Genomic DNA, 19,885 nt, shown 5'->3' with positions numbered 1-19,885 from the left:
GGCTCAGCTGCAGCAGCTCAGCGATTGTTAACGTCAAGTCCGGTCTCCACTTTAATCCAAAACTGAGAATTGCATAAGTACTCTATAAGAGGTTGCACCCTCCGATTACGTTTCCAGGGAAACAGTTCGCAAACACCACCAAACAACTGCCTGCATTGGGATTGAGCTGAGAAATGTTTAGACACTGACAACACTCACAGAACAGGACTGGAAACACTTTCAAACATGGACCAGCCCAAACAGCTGATCGCCCACATGCTCCTCACGGGACAGGCTGGTTTGGCCAGCAGCAGTGGGGGTGGTCTAAACATGCCCCATGCTATACAATCAATCTGCCCAACCTCCATTCCCACCTTGATTCACCAAAATGGCTAAAATACCTCTGCTCCCGAGCCCCAGCACAGTCACCCACTGGGTTTCCATTTCTCTGGCAACGGGGACTGGCACATTCCAGTGCCCAGGGAGAGTGGGCACATCAGTCTGAGGGAATGTCGCTCTGCGAGATAGAACATCCTCCACTGGTCCCTTAAACCCAAGCCTGCGTCCGCAGGTTCGGGTGGATGTAGAAAACGATATGGCACTCTGAAGAAAGTAAGGGAGAACGTTTGGTGTCACGGCCAGTGCTTTCTCACAGCTGACACCGTCTGAACATGATTTATGGCAATCTTCTTTGTGGGAGCTTGCTGTGCAGTTGTGTTTCCTCTGTGATAGTGTTTCCAATCTCACCTGGAACGAAGGCGAATAAAGATCAGGTGTTCCTGATCTGACAGTCAATTGATCAAGTGTTTATAAAGCACATTGGACCTTCTGGGGATGCTGCAGGTGCTACATAAATGCACGTCCTTAAATCGTTTTTTTCCTAGATTTAGGCATTGCAATCTCTGGCCTATCACCGGATCTGTCATCAGTTTGCCTTCCCAACTCAAAAGGCAGTAATTGACAAGAATACAATGTCCCCAAACAAACCACATGTCAAGCTGGTTAGGTGCCCCCACTGCTGCTACGGCATAGCCAACCGATTCCTCCTGGGGAAGATCACACAGGAGGTCATCAACATAAGATAGTTCAGCATGAAATCCAACTGAAGAATTCAACAGAAATGACCTTCCTTAATCCAGTGGATTATGAGAATTTACAATTTCCTGTCGCAGGGAAAGTGTACAGAACAGCGCACATATATTTTGAGGGAGAAAGTTAAAAATCACACAACACCAGGTTATAGTCCAACAGGTTTATTTGGAAGCACTAGCTTTCACAGCACCGCTCCCTCAAACCACCTGATGAAGGAGCAACGCTCCAAAAGCTAGTGCTTCCAATTAAACCTGATGGACTATAACCTGGTGCTGTGCGATTCTCAACTTTGTCCACCCCGGTCCAACACCGGCACCTCCAAATTTTAGGGGATGTTAGACAAAAATATGAGACCAAAGGGAAAAGAGGGCTTTAGATGAGAAAGGATAGATAGAGCTAGAGTGTAGCATAAATCCCAGAATGGACAGCTTGGGCCATAACCTTTCTGTGCAGGTTAGCCGATGTAAGTATTTAAATCATTGAAGCGTTTGCATGAAGTGCCTCCCTACACATACTCCAACGAAGTTGAATCTTGTAATAAGCAACTTTGCATGTCATACAGTCATACAGGGCTGGAGACAGAGCCTTCAATCAAACTAATCAAAGCTGACCATGTTCCCAAGCTCAACCATTCCCACCTGCCTGCTCCGAGCCCATATCCCTTTAAACCTTTCCTAATCAGGTACTTATCCAAATGTATTTTAAACAATGTAACTGTATTCACCTCCATCACTTCCTGCAGCAGTTCGTTGCACACACAAGCCACTTTCTGTGTAAAAACGTTGCCCTCGTGTCCTTTTTAAAACTCTCTCCTCTCCTCTTAAAAATATGCTCCCTAATTATGAACTCCCCACACTAGGGAAAAGACATTTGCTATTCACCTTATCTACACCCCTCAGATTAGATTACTTACAGTGTAGAAACAGGCCCTTCAGCCCAACAAGTCCACACCGACCCGCCGAAGCGCAACCCACCCATTCCCCTACATTTACCCCTTCACCTAACACTACGGGCAATTTAGCATGACCAATTCACCTGACCTGCACATCTTTGGACTGTGGGAGGAAACCGGAGCACCCGGAGGAAACCCACGCAGACACGGGGAGAACATGGAAACTCCACAGAGTCAGTCGCCTGAGGCGGGAATTGAATCTGGGTCTCTGGCGCTGTGAGGCAGCAGTGCTAACCACTGTGCCACCGTGCCGCCCTCATTATTTTATAAACCTTTATAATGGTTCACCCCTCAAACTCCTAGGGTCCAGTGAAAAAAATCCCAGTCTATCCAGCCTCTCTTTATAACTCAACTCCTCCAGTCCCAGCAACATCCCGGTAAACCTTTCCGAAACCCTCTCCAATTTAATAATATCCTTCCTATTGAAGGGCAACCAGAACTGCACACGGTATTCCAGAAGAGGTCTCACCAACATCCTGTGCAATCTCAACATGACATCCCAACTCCTATATTTAAAGGAATGAAGGTAAGCGTGCTAAATGCCTTCTTAAACACCCTGTCTATATGAGATGCAAACTTCTGAGAGTTATGTACCTGAACCCCTGGGTCTCTGTGTTCTACAACAATACCCACGACCCTACTTTTAACTGTAGAAGTCATGTCCTTGTCTGCAATGCAATACCTCACAGTTATCAACATCTCACAAATGAATATGAAGAAAATGTCTTTACCTGCTGTTCAGATGCCAAGTTCATCTTATATGCATGTTGCTTTCCTTCCTCATTCGATAGAGGTGACCAGATTTTGGATTCAGACCTATCAAAAGTAAAGGAAGGACACTATATTAATTATTCAATTTTACAAAACAATCAAATTCACACAGCTGTAAGCTGTGAAATATTCTCCCCAAACCTCTCTGTCTCATTCTCTCTCTTCCCTCCTTTAAAACTCTCTTTGATCTAATTTTGATCAGTTGTCTTAATATCTCCATGCGTGGCTCAAGGTGAAATTTTGTTGCTATAAAGTCCTTTGTGATGTCCAACTATGTTTCGGTTTCTTTATAAACAAGAGCAGTGCATGTTGTTGGCACTTTACCAGATCACCCAGACCTGATTGATTTGGTTCTGTACAGGAGAATATTTGGAGAGTGAAACAGTGAGTGCTGAACTCTCGCAGCCTGAATCAGTAACAAAGGCAGATATTCTGAAACAATGACAATTGCATTACGCTCGTCAATGTCTTACCTCCACTCTGAATGGTCTTAATTCTCAAGAGGGTTTAGAGGGGGACGAGAAGGGAGTATGGGACTACGAAGACTTCTGCACCTCCTGATAAGTCCAATTTTGCTCCTTAAGGCACTCGCTAAAAGCTTCACATCTCTACCCATAACTCCCTTGAAGTGGCCATGAGGGGTCACATGATTCTTCACTGTCCTTCTTGTACCCATACATTAGAATGCCTTCAGTCGGGCCCAACAAGTCCACACCGACCTTCTGAAGAGTATCCCACCCAGACCCTTTCTCCTACTCTATATTTATCCCTAACTAGTACACCTAACCTACACATCCCTGAACACTATGGGCAATTCACCTGACCAGCACACCTTTGGATTGTGGGAGGAAACCAAAGCACCCGCAGGAAACCCACACAGACACAGGGAGAACAGCGTTCACGCAGTCACCCGAAGCTAGAATCGAACCCAGATCCTTGACGCTGCAAGGCAGCGGTGCTGACCACTGAGCCAACATGCTGCATTACAAAAACGTTTCTTCTCTCACATCCCAGTGCTTCCAAATAAACCTGTTGGACTATAACCTGGTGTCGTGTGATTTTTAACTTTGTCCTCGCCAGTCCACATCATGACCCCTAATTTGTGCCATGTAGATAATCGACAGTTTTTGAAGTGTCAGGAAATGAGTTACTCCCACAGTATTTCTAAGCTTTGACCTATTCTTGTAACCACTATATTTAGGTGGCAAGTCCAATTGAGTTCTGGTCAATGGTATTTCCCACACTATTGATAGTAGGGGGTTCAGTGATGGCACACCATTGAATGTCAAGGTGTGGTGGCTAGATTGTCTCTTATTGATGATGGTCATAGCCTGGCATTTGTGTGGTGCGAATGTTGCTTGCCACTTATTAGTCCAAGCCTGGATGTTGCCCAGATGTTCAGTACCTGAGGAGTCACGAATGGCACTGAACATTGTGCAACCATCCGTGACCATCCCCACTTCTTACCTGATGGAGGGAAGGTCATTGATGAATCAGCTGAAGATAATTGGGTCTAGGACACCACCCTGAGAAAAATCTGCAGAGATGTCCTGGAGCTGAGATGACTGGTCTTCAACTACCACAACCATCTTCCTACGTGTCTGGTATGACTCCAAGCTGCAGAGAATTTGTCCCCTGATACCCATTGATTCTAGTTTTGCTAGGGCTCCTTGATCCTACGCTTGGTCAGCCTTGATGTCAAGGGCTGTCACTCTCAGCTCACCTCTGGAATGTAGCTCTTTTGTCTACGTTTGAGCCAAAGCTGTAATGAGGTCAGGAGCTGGGTGGAACCCAAACGGGGCATCATTGAGCAGGTTATTGCTGAGCAGCTGCTGCTTCATAGCACTGTTGATAACACCTTCCATTATTCTACTGATGGTCAAAGGTAGACTGACGAGCAATAATTGACTAGGTTGGATTTGTCCTGCATTTTGTTTAATATACAGGGCAAACCTGGGCAATTTTCCACATTGTCAGGTCAATGCTAGTGTTGTAACTGTACTGGAACTGCTTGGCTAGGGGAGCAGCAAGTTCTAATACAAGTCCTCAGCACTAATCTTTACTAAGATTACAAAGAGATCTTGATCAGTTGGGTTAATAGATTGAAGAGTGGCAGTTGAAGTTTAATTTGGATAAATGCAAGGTATTACACTTTGGTAAAACAAACAAAGGTAAGACTTATACAATTAAAAATAGAGTCTTGGGTAGTGTAGTAGAACAGAGAGGCCACGATATTGCCAGGAATAGAGGGTTTGAGCTATAGGGAAAGTCTGGATAGGCTGGGACATTTTACAGTGTCGAGATGAGGTGCTGGAAAAGCAAAGCAGGTCAGGCAGCATCCGAGGAGCAGGAGAATCTCCATTTCAGGCAAGATTCTTTCGTCAGGAATGACAGAGGAAAGGTCATTGATGAAGCAGCTGAAGAAAGTTGGGCCTCAGACACCACTCCAAGAAACTCCTGCAGAGACATCCTGGAGCTGAGATGACTGACCTTCAACAACCACAACGTGCCTGGTATGACTCCAACCTGTACAGAATTTGCTCCCTGATCCCCATTGATTCTAGTTTTGCTCGGGCTCCTTGATCCTACACTCAGGCACACGCAGCCTTGTTGAAAGGCTCTTGCCCAAAACACCGACTCTCCTGTTCCTCAGATGCTGTGCTTTTCCAACACCACACTCTCGACTCTGATCTCCAGCATCTGCAGTCCTCACCTTCCCCCGGGACATTTTGCACTAGAGCATAGGAGGTTGAGAGGTGACCTTATACAGGTTTATAAAATAATAAAACCTTTAGATAACATGAAAATAAGGTGTCCTTTCCCTAAATGGGGTAATTCAAGACTAGGGGGACATATTTTTAAGGTGAGAGGAGAAAGATTTTAAAATGGCATGAGTTGCCTTATTTTTTATAGAGAGTGGCTCATGTGAGGAATGAACTTCCAGAGGAAGCAGTGGATTCAGTACAATTTAGAAGAGAAGTACAGTGGTTAGCACTGCTGCCTCACAGCGCCAGAGACCTGGGTTCAATTCCCACCTCAGGCGACTCTCCGTGTGGAGTTTGCACGTTCCCCCCGTGTCTGCGTGGGTTGTCTCCGGGTGCTCCGGTTTCCTCCCACAGTCCAAAACTGTGCAGGTCAGGTGAATTGGCCATGCTAAACTGCCCGTAGTGTTAGGGGCAGGGGTAAATGTAGGGGAATGGGTCTGGGTGGGTTGCACTTCAGCGGGTCGGTGTGGACTTGTTGGGCCGAAGGGCCTGTTTCCACACTGTAAGTAATCTAAAAAGAAAAATGTTTGAAGCGATATGGGCCACGTGCAGGCAGGTGGGGCTAGTTTAGTTTGGGATTATCGTCGGCATGAACTGGTTGGGCCGAAGGGTCTGCTTCTTGTTCTGTATGACTCTATGACACTATTGCTGGAATGTTGTCAGGGCCCATAACCTATTCAGTATCGAGTGTCGCCAACCATTTCTTGATAATACATGGAGTGGATGGAATTGGCTGTAGATTGGAAGAGGCCAAGATGAATCATCCACTCAGCACTTCTGGCCAAAAGTTGCTGCAAATGCATCAGCCTTATCTTTTGCACTGAGGTGCCGAGCTCCTCCATAACTAGAGGGCATAGGTTTAAGGTCAGAGGGGAAAGATATAAAAGGGACATAAGGGACAACCTTTTCAGGCAGAGGGCATATGGAATGAGCAACCAGAGGAAGTGGTTGAGGCTGGTACAATTACAACGTTTAAAAGGTATCTGGATGGGCATATCAATAGGAAAGGCTTAGATTAGATTCCCTACAGTGTGGAAACAGGCCCTTCGGCCCAACAAGTCTACACCGGCCCTCCGAAGAGCAACCCAACCCCCTCTAATGCACCTAACACTACAGGCAATTTAGCATGGCCAATTCACCTGGCCTGCACATCTTTGGACTGTGGGAGGAAACTGGAGCACCCGGAGGAAACTCACGCAGACACGGGGGGAATGTGCAAACTCCACACAGTCAGTCGCCTGAGGCAGGAATTGAACCCGGGTCTCAGGCGCTGTGAGGCAGCAGTGCTAACCACTGAGCCTCCTTACATAAACACATCAGTGTAAATAAAAGAGAATGTAGATATAGTGTTACAGTGACAGAGAAGGGGCAGAGAAAGATCAACTCTAACATATGAGAGATCCATTCATAAGTATTGAGAGTGTGTTGCTGGAAAAGCACAGCAGGTCAGGCAGCATCTGAGGAGCAGGAAACATCGGTTTTCCCGCTCCTCGGATGCTGCCTGACCTGCTGTGCTTTTCCAGCAACACACTCTCAACTCTGATCTCCAGCATCTGCAGTCCTCACTGTCTCCCATTCTTAAATATGGTAACAGCGGAGAAGAAGCTGTTCATATATCTGTTGCAATGTGTTTTCAAAGTTTTGTATCTTTTGCTCGATGGAAGACAGTGGAAGGGAGTATAACCGGGGTGGGAGAGGTCTTCGATTATGATGGCTGCTTCCCCAAGACAGCAGGAAGTGTATACAAGGTCAATGGTTGGGATGGCTGGTTTTTGCGATAGACTGTGTTGCATTCACAACTCAGATTTCTTGTGGTCGTGAGCAGAACAATTGCCATCCCAAGCTTTGATGCGACTGGATGGGATGCTTTCTATGGTGCATCTATAAAAATTGGTGCAAGTCATTGAAGACATGCCAAATTTGCTTAGACTCCTCAGGAAGAGGCCTTGGTGTGCTTTCTTGACCAGAGCATTGATGTGGATGGATCAGGATAGATCACTGGTGATTTTTACTCCTAGGAACTTGAATTCTCAATCATCTCCACCTCAGCACCATTGATACAGACAGGGACATGTCTTCCAGATTAGTGTGGAATCAAATTCTTTTGGCCATGGCATAAGGAAGCTCTTCAGTCAATTACGGATTTCAATAATTTACATAATTACTGATTTTCGTCATTTATATAAATGATTTGGATGTGAGCAGAAGAGCAGAGGAATTGAGTATAGAAGCAAAGAGGTGCTTCTGCAGCTGTACAGGGCCCTGGTGAGACCACACCTGGAGTACTGTGTACAGTTCTGGTCTCGAAATTTGAGGAAAGACATTCTGGCTATTGAGGGAGTGCAGCGTAGGTTCACGAGATCAATTCCTGGAATGGCGGGATTACCTTACACTGAAAGACTGAAGCGACTGGGCTTGTATACCCTTGAGTTTAGAAGACCGAGAGGGGATCTGATTGAGACATATAAGATTAAGAAAGGATTGGACACTCTGGCAGCAGGAAACATGTTTCCGCTGATGGGTGAGTGCCGAACCAGAGGACACAGCTTAAAAATACGGGGTAGACCATTTAGGACAGAGATGAGGAGAGATTTCTTCACCCAGAGAGTGATGGCTGTGTGGAATGCTCTGCCCAGTCTCTGGATTCATTTAAGAAAGAGCTCTCAAAGATAGTGGAATCAAGGGTTATGGAGATAAGGCAGGAAGAGGATACTGATTAGGAATGATCAGCCATGATCATATTGAATGGCGGTGCAGGCTTGAAGGGCAGAATGGCCTACTCCTGCACCTATTGTCTATTGTCTATAGTTAGTAAGTTTGCAGATGACACCAAAATTGGAGGTGTAGTGGACAGTGAAGAAGGCTACTTCAGATTAAAATGGGATCTTGATCAGATGGGCCAATGGGCTGACAAGTGGAAGGTGGAGTTTAATTCAGATTAATGCGAGTTCCTGCAATTTGGGAAAGCAAATCTTAGCTTGACTAATACACTTAATGGTAAGGTCCTAGGGAGTGTTGCTGAACAAAGAGACCTTGGAGTGCAGGTTCGTAGCTCCTTGAAAGTGGAGTCACAGGTAGATAGGATAGTGAAGGCGTTTGGTATGCCTTCCTTTATTGGTCAGAGTATTGAGTACAGGAGTTGGGAGGTCATGTTGAGGTTGTACAGGACATTGGTTAGGCCACTGTTGGAATATTCCGTGCAGTTCTGGTCTCCTTCCTATCGGAAAGATGTTGTGAAACTTGAAAGGGTTCAGAAAAGATTTACAAGGATGTTGCTAGGGTTAGAGGATCTGAGCTACAGGGAGAGGCTAACAGGCTGGGGCTGTTTTCTCTGGAGCATCGGAGGCTGAGGGGTGACCTTATGGAGGTTTATAAAATCATGAGGGTCATGGATAGGATAAATAGACAAAGTCTTTTTCCTGTGGTGGGAGAGTCCAGAACTAGAGGGCATAGGTTGAGAGTGAGAGGGGAAAGATATAAAAGGGACCTAAGGGGCAACCTTTTCACACAGAGTGGTGCATGTATGGAATGAGCTACCAGAGGAAGTGGTTGAGGCTGGTACAATTGCAACATATAAAAAGCATCTGGATGGGTATATGAATAGGAAGGGTTTGGTGCTGGCAGGTGGGACTAGATTACGTTGCGATATCTGGTCAGCATGGACGAGTTGGACCGAAGACTCTGTTTCCATGCTGTACATCTCCATGACTCTATAAATGCATGAAGTATGAATGTCAAAATGGATACGTGATTGCAATGTAGAAAGGACAGGTGGTGGCAGAATGGACTGATTCCTATATTGACTGTAGACCTGCCTCCTTGCTTTACAGAATACTTTCAGAATGGGGCCCCATATGTAACCTGTGAAGAGAGATTCCTAAGGTCCTTTACAAACTATAACTGATTACTGAAGTGGTTTATGAATAAAGTGCAAACTAATACTCCTGTAAATTATGGAGGAGTATTGCACTGTTGGAAATGCCTTCTTTCAGATAGTCTTGTGCCAATGTCATGTCTACCCTCTCACACAGATGTCAACCAACAATAGCGACCATGATAACTATCTGTGATTGTTTTAAAATCCCATGTAATATACAAATGACCAATAGGAAAAGAGATCTGACATCCTTACTCAGTCAGTGACCTTCTTCACTTCTCCAGTATGAGTGGCACCATCATCTCTCTAATACCTCACACTCACTCTATCCCTGTTGCTGTACCAACCTCCCGCCAAGGCTCACGCTCTACCATTCTCAATACTGCCCGCAACCTCTTCCCTCTCTCACTTCCACCCACTCCAACCTCTGACATCACTAACCCTCAATGCCCTCTAGACTGCCCACGCACTCATCCAATCACCCCTCCACCCTGCACCTACAGTCACAGCTGTGCCACCAACCTTCCTCTCCTGTAATGTCTGCCTCTCTCTCAGTCCAGGAGAGAAGGAGCCCACAACAGGCCAGCAAGTATCAAGGCAGCTGGTGGGCTGCCCATTATTCTGCCCCTTACCCCTCCTATGAAGAGAATCTCGACTCATACCTCCTCAAGCAGCTGTCTGTTTGTGTCCAAGTCCCTGGAATGGTGTCAGACGTTGCCCTTGAATGACTGGGCTGGGTCACTCTGAGTGAAGGCCACACCCACCTTGACATGACTGAGGCCAGCTGACAACCGCGATAAGCCTCCGGTCTATGCCAAACAAGCAAGAAGAGACAGAAACAATGTGAACCTATTGCCCCTGGCTGGGTGGGGTTGGGCAGTATAAGGCAGGGGATCTGAGAAGTAGGCTCAGAGTGAGTGAGCACTCGGGAAATAAGCGAAGAATCCAACTTGGTCCAGTCCACGAGCTAGGTGCAGTCCCTGAGCACACAGTGTCCTTGTTACAGCGTTACAATCATAGGTGCAGTGTTGAAATGTAGACATGTAAGTGGATCAAAGATGTCCATGATGCTCCTTAGATGCTAGCATCTGTCAGATGCCAATGTTCTAATAATATGACTGTATGTAGCTGATGCCCAGAAAGCATGCCCCAAGATGTTGGTGCCCAGTGTCCAACATGGAGCAATAAACAGGCTGAATCCACAAGTAACATGCTCTGATTTCCATGTCACTTTTTCCAACAGTCTGGTTTGTTTGGTAAAATGGGAATGAATTGAGTTGGGCCATTAACAAGGCATTTAAGAAGCAACTTGCTGCTACCTCAGGAGAAACTCTCCACGCTGTTGTGAAAAGCATAAAAGATGCTCCCAAAGATGAGATGGGCCTCACTAGATTTCTCATCTGATTCTGCCACAAATCTCACCACACACCCATCTAAGATGCCACCCAGAGAATCCTGAGTTCCATTCCCTTTGCACATGGCAGTCAGATTTGTACAGTGAATAAATTCCTTGCTCTTGAGAGGGATTGTCTATTTTTAGACTGTGGATGCCAAAATGTTTTGAAGAAAGAAATCCTGTTCCAACTGCTCAAAACTGCTGCTTTTCTGCCAACTTCAGAATCTGTCAGTCCCAAGATGGACTTCATATTCACGTGTAATAGCTTCGTTTCCCACAGAGCTAAACCCGACCATGATTCTAGCAGATTTTTCACAGAGTCCAAAAATAAAAGGGACTTCAGTTGTTTGCCCACCATATTTTGTGACTAAGCTTCAAGAAGTTGACCAGCGCAGACTGCAACTCCCAAAGTGCTGTGCAGCCAATGAAGTGCTCTTGTAAACAGGAAATGCAACAGCTACTTCATGAAGATCAATGTCCCACAAACAATATTGTGGTAATATCCAGATAATCTGTCTGTAGGTGAAAGGTAAGGGATGAATGTTCCTCAGGACTCTACACAGACCGCATTACTCTTCAAGGCAGAGGTGGGTACTGCAGATGCTGGAGATTAGATTCGAGATTAGAGTGGTGCTGGAAAAGCACAGCAGATCAGGCAGCATCCGAGGAGCAGGAAAATCGACGTTTCGGGCAAAAGCCCTTCATCAGGAGTGAGAAGCCCTAACTCCTGATGAAGGGCTTTTGCCCGAAACGTCGATTTTCCTGCTCCTCGGATGCTGCCTGACCTGCTGTGCTTTTCCAGCACCATTCTAATCTTGAATGCATTACTCTTCATCTCACAGACAGGGTGGGAGAGACCTGATAAAATTCCCCTTCACTTACCAACTCGAGCAAGTTTTTTGCGGGTTTGAATTTTTAAAAACGTCCAATTAGTTGCTCAGTCTTAAATCTAACACCACAGGACTCTCTTACATGCGCACACACACACACACACGCACACACACACACAAACCCACTCTCAAGGCAAGTACAATTATGCACTTTAACAGGTTAAAACCAAAAAAAAGTTTTGCAATTCACGTGACTGCCTTGTGCAGCAAAACATATTCTTCAGACCTAATGAAGAAGTGGTCATCAGGATTTTGCAGGTCACAAAGTTAGTCAGTTGTCGTCTCATTACTAGTTTATTGTGGTGGTTAACCAATAAACCGCTGAGTGGAGATTTTACAACGTTATAGCCTCCGATTCCGAAATGGCACAGATGTTACTGATTATTCTGCTGCTTACTTCCTAACTGATTTCTTATTTTCTTTACTTGATTAGCATTTTAAGATTATAAAGGGACAAATATGGTTGCTTTATCATGTGTCTCCTACCAATTGTAATTTATTTTCTAACTGTGATGGCAATTTTAGGTTGATTAGTTATGTCCTACTTTCTTGTTTGAAGATATATTCATCCTGAAGGGGTTCAGGCAGTCATTATCTTTGCTTCAAAATAAAAAGATCCATTCAATTCAGCAATGTCGCTTGATGGTCTGAGCATTCTTTCATTTATAACACGCATTTTTGCTTCATTGAATCATTTTTGAATACATATAAGGCAGACCTTCAGCAGCCATCTTGAATCTTTCCTTTAAAAAGTGGACATTTTTACACAAAATCTATATTGAATAATACTTGTATCTTAAAAATTCAGAAAATTATGTCTTTATTGGCTGCACACAATTCCAAAAGAGAACATCCAACGAGCAGTGAAATCTGATTTCGCTGCTCATTGGATGCTGCCTGAACTGCTGTGCTCTTCCAGCACCACTAATCCAGTATTTGGTTTTCAGCATCTGCAGTCATTGTTTTTACCTTCCAAAAGAGAACAGTATAACTTTAATGTGCAGGTAAGAGAGAAAGGCAGAGCGTTATTTTAATATCTCTCTGATTGTTGACCCTTCCAATAGCACATCTCATCCCTAGGACCACAATTGCAATATTAACCTGCTGAAGCCAATATTCTGCTCACCTCCTTCTGCCTTGATAATAGCCATTGAACTATTGAGACATTTTACTTTGTCATCACCTCTTCTGAATCCAGTTAGTGCAATGAACCACATCCAAGTGGCCCTTCTTCAAGCACAGGCTGGATAGTAGCCATTGGCAAGCTATGGGACTATCGTAAGGCACAGCAACCAAAATCAGTATCTCATACCAACAGGCCCTTAGTAGCTTTTACCAGACAAAGAAATCATGGCTCATTTTCTTCCTCCTTCTTCTCATCCTGGCGCTAGTTCCAATGCTCAGGAGCCATACTGACCTATCATAGGTATAGGGTGGGTATTGAACCTGCAACTGGGACACAAAAGACAATGCCTCTACCAATTGCCACCAAATAGGCTTTGGAATTGCTACTGGTGGAGCGCGAATGCTTGGAGCATAACATGGGAATGGGTGAATTTCCTGCCTTTATGCCTTATTGGAAAGGCATGAGAGATTGGAGCTTCTAACCGGACCTTTGCCTGAAATCAGGAATAAAATCAGGCCCAGTGACCGAGTATCCAAACAAAGAAATGTGGTTCAAGCACCAACTTGGAGCTGTCAGGTGACAGAGAGGTTTAGAGATGTAGTTCTAGAGTTTACAGCCCAGACCGCTGATGGCATTGCTGTAAATGATGGAGAAATGATGGACTCTCCCTCTTTATGGTCATTTAAGCGGGCATTGGACAAGCATATGGAGGTTATTGGGCTAGTGTAGGTTAGGTAGGCTTCGGTCGGCGCAACATCGAGGGCCGAAGGGCCTGTACTGCGCTGTATTTTTCTATGTTCTATGTTCTAAAAGGAAATTCGGAATGATCCAGGAACAGCCATCTGAAGAGTACGGAGATGTAACACTACGACAGGTTAGAGACTCCGAGGATGGAGGCTGTGGAGGGACTCGAATACAACAATGAGAATTTTAAAATGGAGATGTTGCGAGACCGGCAGCCAATGGCAGTCAGTAAGGCAGGTCAGCCAACACTTCCAGGTCAGCCATCTACTCTTGGCTCCAAAGCATCTTGCCCCATAAACCAGAGGAAAGCTTCAGATCTCAAAACGGTTATATTATGCCCTGATAAATTATTGTGTTTTTTACTGCAAAGAGTATACAAGGATAAGTTTACATTAGCAGTGAAAAACAATATATTAATCTAATTCTATTTAAAACTGCTGCATGTTGGCACAATAACAGTTTCACCAAGACAACATCAGAAACGTACAACTTCAAAATAAGAATTTAACTTCACTTAGCAAGAGCTTAACTATAGTTAAGTGCAGATTAACCCATCCCTTAAATGGCAACAAATCAGGAAACTGGGTCAATAAAACAACCTGAAGGCTGACGGATCTAAATGCCTGTATATGGGCACAGAAAGGCTTTGCTCTATTGTTAGTCTCTTCCAAATCCCGACAGTAACTTACTCACAACACTGCCTTCCCCAGAAGGGTTACCGACAATAGAAAACGAACCAGAACACCTTGTGATATTGAGCTGGGTATTGTTTGGCGTTGATAGTCTTTCATACCATTTAGATGGGAGACATGCTTTCTAAAACCATTCTAGCAGGGCACCGCCCACCATTACTTGGCAGAAGCAAAGATAGCACAACATGATTTGGGAGTGTGGAACCTAAAGAACATAAAACAGTACAGCACAGTACAGGCCCTTTGGCCCTCGGTGTTGTGCCGGCCTTTAGCCCTACTCGGAGATCAGACCAACCTACATACTCTACATTGTACTATCGTCCATGTGCCTATCCAAGCATCACTTAAATGTCTCTAATGTCTCTGACTCTCCTACCACTGCTGGCAGTGCATTCCACGCACCCACCACTCTATGTGAAGAACCTATCTCTGACATCGCCCCTAAAGCTTCCTCCAATTACTTTAAAATTATGCCCCCTTGTGATTGACATTTCCACAATAGACTGAATCTTACAGTTTATTTTGGCTGTCCGAGTTGTTTTTTTGAAGTGTTTGTTGGTATAAGGCCTAACGAGTTCTCTCCCTGTATCTTATTAAACGGACCTTATTAATTACTCACCACACCCCTACAGTGTCTCCCCGATCTCCACACCATTTTCCTACAGTACTGTTACACCAAGACAGTGGCTATCCTGGAATTCATTGGTGTCCTTTGCAGCCCCGCGATCTTTAAAAGGCCATTGTGTACTGGGACAACGGCAGCCAGTCTGGAGGTGTCTTGCACAGTTCCCAACACTTGCACCTGACATGGCAGACAAGGGGATGTCAGCACCCCACTGTGCAGGCAGGGACAGGGAGGTCCTGCAGATGGGCTATGCCAGTCTGATCCAAGGTTGCCATCCAGGTCAGTGAAGTCTTAGCTTTCTGAAGGAAGAGTGTTTTCTCAATGCTGCCAGTGGAAGTGCTACCATTTTCTCTCTGAAGCTCACAGTCACTCTCTCTTCGTTATCGTACCCACCTTCAACCAAGGCTCATGCTATACGTCTCTCACAGCTTCCCTGTTTGCCCTAGGGCACCCCAACCCTTGATACATGCTAACTCTACACACCCTCTGTGCTACCTCCTCACTCACTCGGAACGCCTCCCTACTTGCACCTACAGTTACAGCTGTGCCACCCATTTTCCTGGTTATTGATCCTCCCACCCGGGTGAAACATTTCTCCCTTTCTAACCTATCTACATCCCTCACAATTGGTGCACTGGAGGTTACATCCCATTGTTCCTGCAGTAATCGCAAATGCAAGCATTTGATGAAACCACCAGATTTCCCAGTTTTACCTCACTGTCTGAATCAGGATAAACCAAGTTCTTCTCATCCACAAAACATAGCTATTTATTACAACCCAATTGCTTTTAACCAAATGGCAAAAAAAAAAGATAAGCCCAAAGATGTGCAGATTCGGTGGATTTGCCATGGTAAACGGAGGGTAACAGGGAGAGTGTCAGGGGCTAGATCGGAGTAGTATGCTCTTCGGAGGGTTAGTGCAGATTCGATGGGCCAAGCGGCCTCTTTCTGCACTATCAGCATTCTATAATTCTATGGTAGCTGCTATTCTATAACTACCTAACTTAAACTCCATCCTTTGCTTAAAATTCCCATAACATACAAACAGATACACCAAGAGATAAGACACAGTGGCTCAGTCTCATAGTGCTAAGGACCCGGTTCAATTCCAGCCTTTGGTAACTGTCTGTCTGTGTGGAGTTTTGGAGCTTGCACATTCTCCCCCTGTCTGCGTGGGTTTCCTCCAACTGCTCTGGGGTTCATCCTTTAAGTCCAAAGATGTGCAGATTAGGTGGATTGATACTAAATTGCCCATAGTGTCCAGGCTAGGTGGATTAGCCATGGGAAATGTAGGGTTACTGGGATGGGGTAGGGGGAATGGAGCTGTGCGGGTTGCTCTTTGGAGGATCAGTGTGGGCTGAATGGCCTACTTCCACACTGTAGGGATTCTATGATTTAGTTTTTGTCTGGCTCAATGACACTTCTGAGAAAGCAAAATACTGGAGATCTGAAATAAAAACCAAAAGAGCTGGAGGAGCTCAACGCACTGCTGCCTAACAGTGCCAGAGACCCAGGTTCAATTCCCACCTCAGGCAACTCTCTGTGTGGAGTTTGCACATTCTCCCCGTGTCTGCGTAGGTTTCCTCCGGGTGCTCCGGTTTCCTCCCACAGTCCAAAGATGTGCAGGTTAGGTGAATTAGCCATGCTAAATTGTCTGAAGTGTTAGGTGAAGGGGTAAATGTAGGGGAATGGGTCTGGGTGGGTTGCTCTCCAGAGGGTCAGTGTGGACTTGTTGGGCCAAAGGGCCTGTTTCCACACTAAGTAATCTTAAGGTCTGGCAGCAACCATAGAAAGACAGAGAGAGACTGAAATACTGTTCTGAGTGCAATCAGCCTTCTTATTAAAAATTTGGATAAGCAAAATTGATGTACTATCATCAAGTGTGGCCAACATAAAAATCGATTCGGAAGCAGATTTGTGAGGGTGACATAAAAAGTCTATCCACTGAGATAGACTGGGGTTATGTGAGAGGGCAAAAACTTATATAATGTGGGAAAATGTGAGATTATACACTTTGACAGGAAGAGCAGAGGAGCTGGATAATATCCCTCCAGTGCAGGGAGAGACCATTCAGCCCATTGAGTCCACACCTACTCCCGCAGCTCCCTAATGTATCCGAGGACCCCACATTGCCATGGCTAAGCTGCACAGTACACACACCTATGGATTGTGGAAGGACAATGGAGGGCCTGGAGGAAACCTAAACCCACATGTTGGGCGAATGTGCAAACTCCACATGAACAGTAACCCAAGGCTTGGGCTGAACCCTAAACCCTGGTGCTGTGAGGCTGCAGTGCGAGCCAATGAGCTACCATACCACCCTGAGGGTGCAGCTCAATCCGTAAATCTAAATCTTCAGGCCCAGTTTGCAGTTTTCTTTTTCTTGCTAAAAGTATTAGTTGTTACCTGGCAATTAGGAAAGTCAGTTCATCTATGCATCCCTTTATCTTGCTCTGAGCATCCAGGTGAGTCAGCCCATCGGTATTTTCACCGTTAATGGACAAAATCGCATCGCCAATACAGAGTCCAGCAGCCTCAGCCTTGCTCCCTGGAGTTATCTGACAAAGGAAAGACAACATTGTGATCACCTTGGAATCAGACGATCAATTAATACATTTTTCTCTCACTTTCTAGCTCTGCCCTCATACTCCGGCTGTGTCAGTGCACAACACTCTCAGCTCTAGTGAGGAACAGGCAAAATCTTGCTAAAAGCTTGCCCCATAATTAATTCCTCATCCAATATCCCTGAAGCAACTCATTATCACATCGTCACTGGTGAGATCTTGCTCTATGCATATTGGCCGACATGTTTCCTACATCCATTCTCCCACAATTCATTGCAAAAATATTTACAGTTGTTCCTCCATGTCCACGAGGGTTCTGTTCCTGAAAATCCCCGCAACTGATGAAATTCTCGAGTGTGGAGCTTGTTAAAAACAGGATAAAATGGTTTTAAAAATTGGCACATACGTGCTTTTGGTCTGCAGACATTGATTTTTGTTATTATCTATTTTTGGGCATGGGTAGGCAAATTCTCAATTCATGATTTCACAGTTACAGAGGTTTTGCTGTAATTGACTGCTGAACATTCTGGGAATTTCTGAGGTTGGGTATTTAGAGATTGGGTATCTTTCTTGTTTACTTTATCCAACATTCCTCGCTGTTGCTGGATTAGTCTCACTGATTCCAGTGGTGACATGTTCAACCCATCCACTGCCCACCTCCCATCTTGTCTCCCCATATGGAGCGATCTCCTGAGCAAGATCCTGGAGCAGACTCTCACGGAATTGAAAACTTGAGAAGTCACTTAAAGTCACAGGGTCACATAGCTTGGACACAGATCCTTCAATCCAAATCATCCACACTGACCAGATAGTCCAAATTAATCAAAGCCAGCATTTGGCCCCTATCCCTCGAAACACTTCCTGTTCCTTTCCCCAACCAGATGCCTCTTACAAGTTGCAATTGCACCAGTCTCCACCACCCCCTCTGGCAGCTCACTCCATACATACACCACCATCATCTGTGTGAAAAAGCTGCAGCTTAGTTCCCTTTTAAATCCTTCCCCTCTCACTTTAAACCCATGATCTCTAGTTTTGGACTCCCCTACCCTTGGAAAAGGATCTTGTCTATTTATCCTATCCATGCTATTCATGATTTTATAAACCTCTAAGGTCACCCCTCAGCCTCTGATGCTCCAAGGAAAATAGCCCCCGTCTCTTCAGCCTCTCCCTATACTTGAAACCCTCCTACCCCAGCAACCTCTTTGTAAATCTTTTCTGAACCCTTTCAAGCTTAATAACATCGTTCCTATAGTCAGCAGATTAGAATTGAATGCAGTACTCCAAAAATGGCCTAACCAATGCCCTTTACAGCCGCAACGTGACATCTCAAGTATGACAAGGTCAAAAATCAAACAACACCAGGTTATAGTCCAACAGTTTATTTGAAATTGCAAGCTTTTGGAGCTCTGCAACCTGATGTTGTTTGATTTGTGATCATGTCCATCCCAATCCAACTCTGGCATCGCCACATCACTAGAACTGAGTTATGAGTTCTTTATGACAAACCACATTGGCACTCTCTGAATGACCTCAGTGCTCCTTGCTAAACAGGTTCAGGACATGCTAGGGCCCCTGTACAGCCATCCTCCACTTCTGGAGTCCCAGTACAAAGCCCTTATGATTAGATTTGATTCTCTACAGTGTGGAAACAGACCCTTCGGCCCAACCAGTCCATACCGACCCTCCAAAGAGTAACCCACCCAGACCCATTTCCCTCTGACTGATGCACCTAACACTACAGACAATTTAGCTTGGCCAATTCATCCAACCTGGACATCTTTGGACTGTGGGAGGAAACCAGAGCACCCGGAGCAAACCCACGCAGACACGGGGAGAATGTGCAAACTTCACACAGACAGTCACCCAAGGCTGGAATCGAACCTGGGACCCTGGTGCTGTGAGGCAGCAGTGCTAATCACCGTGCCACCCCAACATACTCACGGACATAAACAAACAATGATGCACAACGCTGAGGAGTGTCCCTCTACAGATAATACACTGGACAATCACCTTAAAGTCAGCAAATAAGGAGGCTAACACTTGGCTTTGAGGGATGTGTACTTATTCGATAGATAAACTCCTTACAGATAATAGGAGTATTCTTGAATATTGTCCAAAAATTAATCCTCCTGTGAGAATCTTGCAAACAAATGCCAGTTGAGTATTGAGTTGGGAGTCAAGAGTGGGGGAACACAGGGTTCTTTGTGTGTTTTAGCTGGCAGGAGGTTAGTAACAGATGTTACCTTTCCCTGTTAACTCAACAATCCGTCAAGTGGGATCTTGCAGTTGTGTTCCTACCTCTGGGCTAAAAGGTCTGGGTTCAAATCTTACCTGCTACAGAGGTGTGTTATAACATGTCAACACAGGGCATCAAACAAAATAAATAAAAATCAGCAGGTTTGTGTGCTCAGT

The 19,885-nt window shown here is 45.2% G+C and overlaps 1 protein-coding gene across 2 annotated transcripts in view; it reads right to left on the bottom strand.

Moving 5' to 3' along the window:
* The window catches only part of pdlim1 (PDZ and LIM domain 1 (elfin)), a 97,496-nt gene that overhangs the window by 25,667 nt on the left and 51,944 nt on the right, over nt 1-19,885 (bottom strand). For both annotated transcript variants that reach the window (XM_072583004.1, XM_072583005.1), the window contains exons 2-3: nt 17,316-17,467; nt 2,755-2,839 (exon numbers count right to left, since the gene is read on the bottom strand). In XM_072583004.1, coding sequence (XP_072439105.1) covers nt 2,755-2,839; nt 17,316-17,467 — 237 coding nt within the window. The remainder of the gene's footprint in view (nt 1-2,754; nt 2,840-17,315; nt 17,468-19,885) is intronic.

The sequence above is a fragment of the Chiloscyllium punctatum genome, chromosome 13 (assembly GCF_047496795.1).
Source record: "Chiloscyllium punctatum isolate Juve2018m chromosome 13, sChiPun1.3, whole genome shotgun sequence".
Lineage (NCBI taxonomy): Eukaryota > Metazoa > Chordata > Chondrichthyes > Orectolobiformes > Hemiscylliidae > Chiloscyllium > Chiloscyllium punctatum.
The sequence above is the reverse complement of the archived record's forward strand: the minus strand, read 5'-3'. Positions and strand labels throughout refer to the sequence as shown.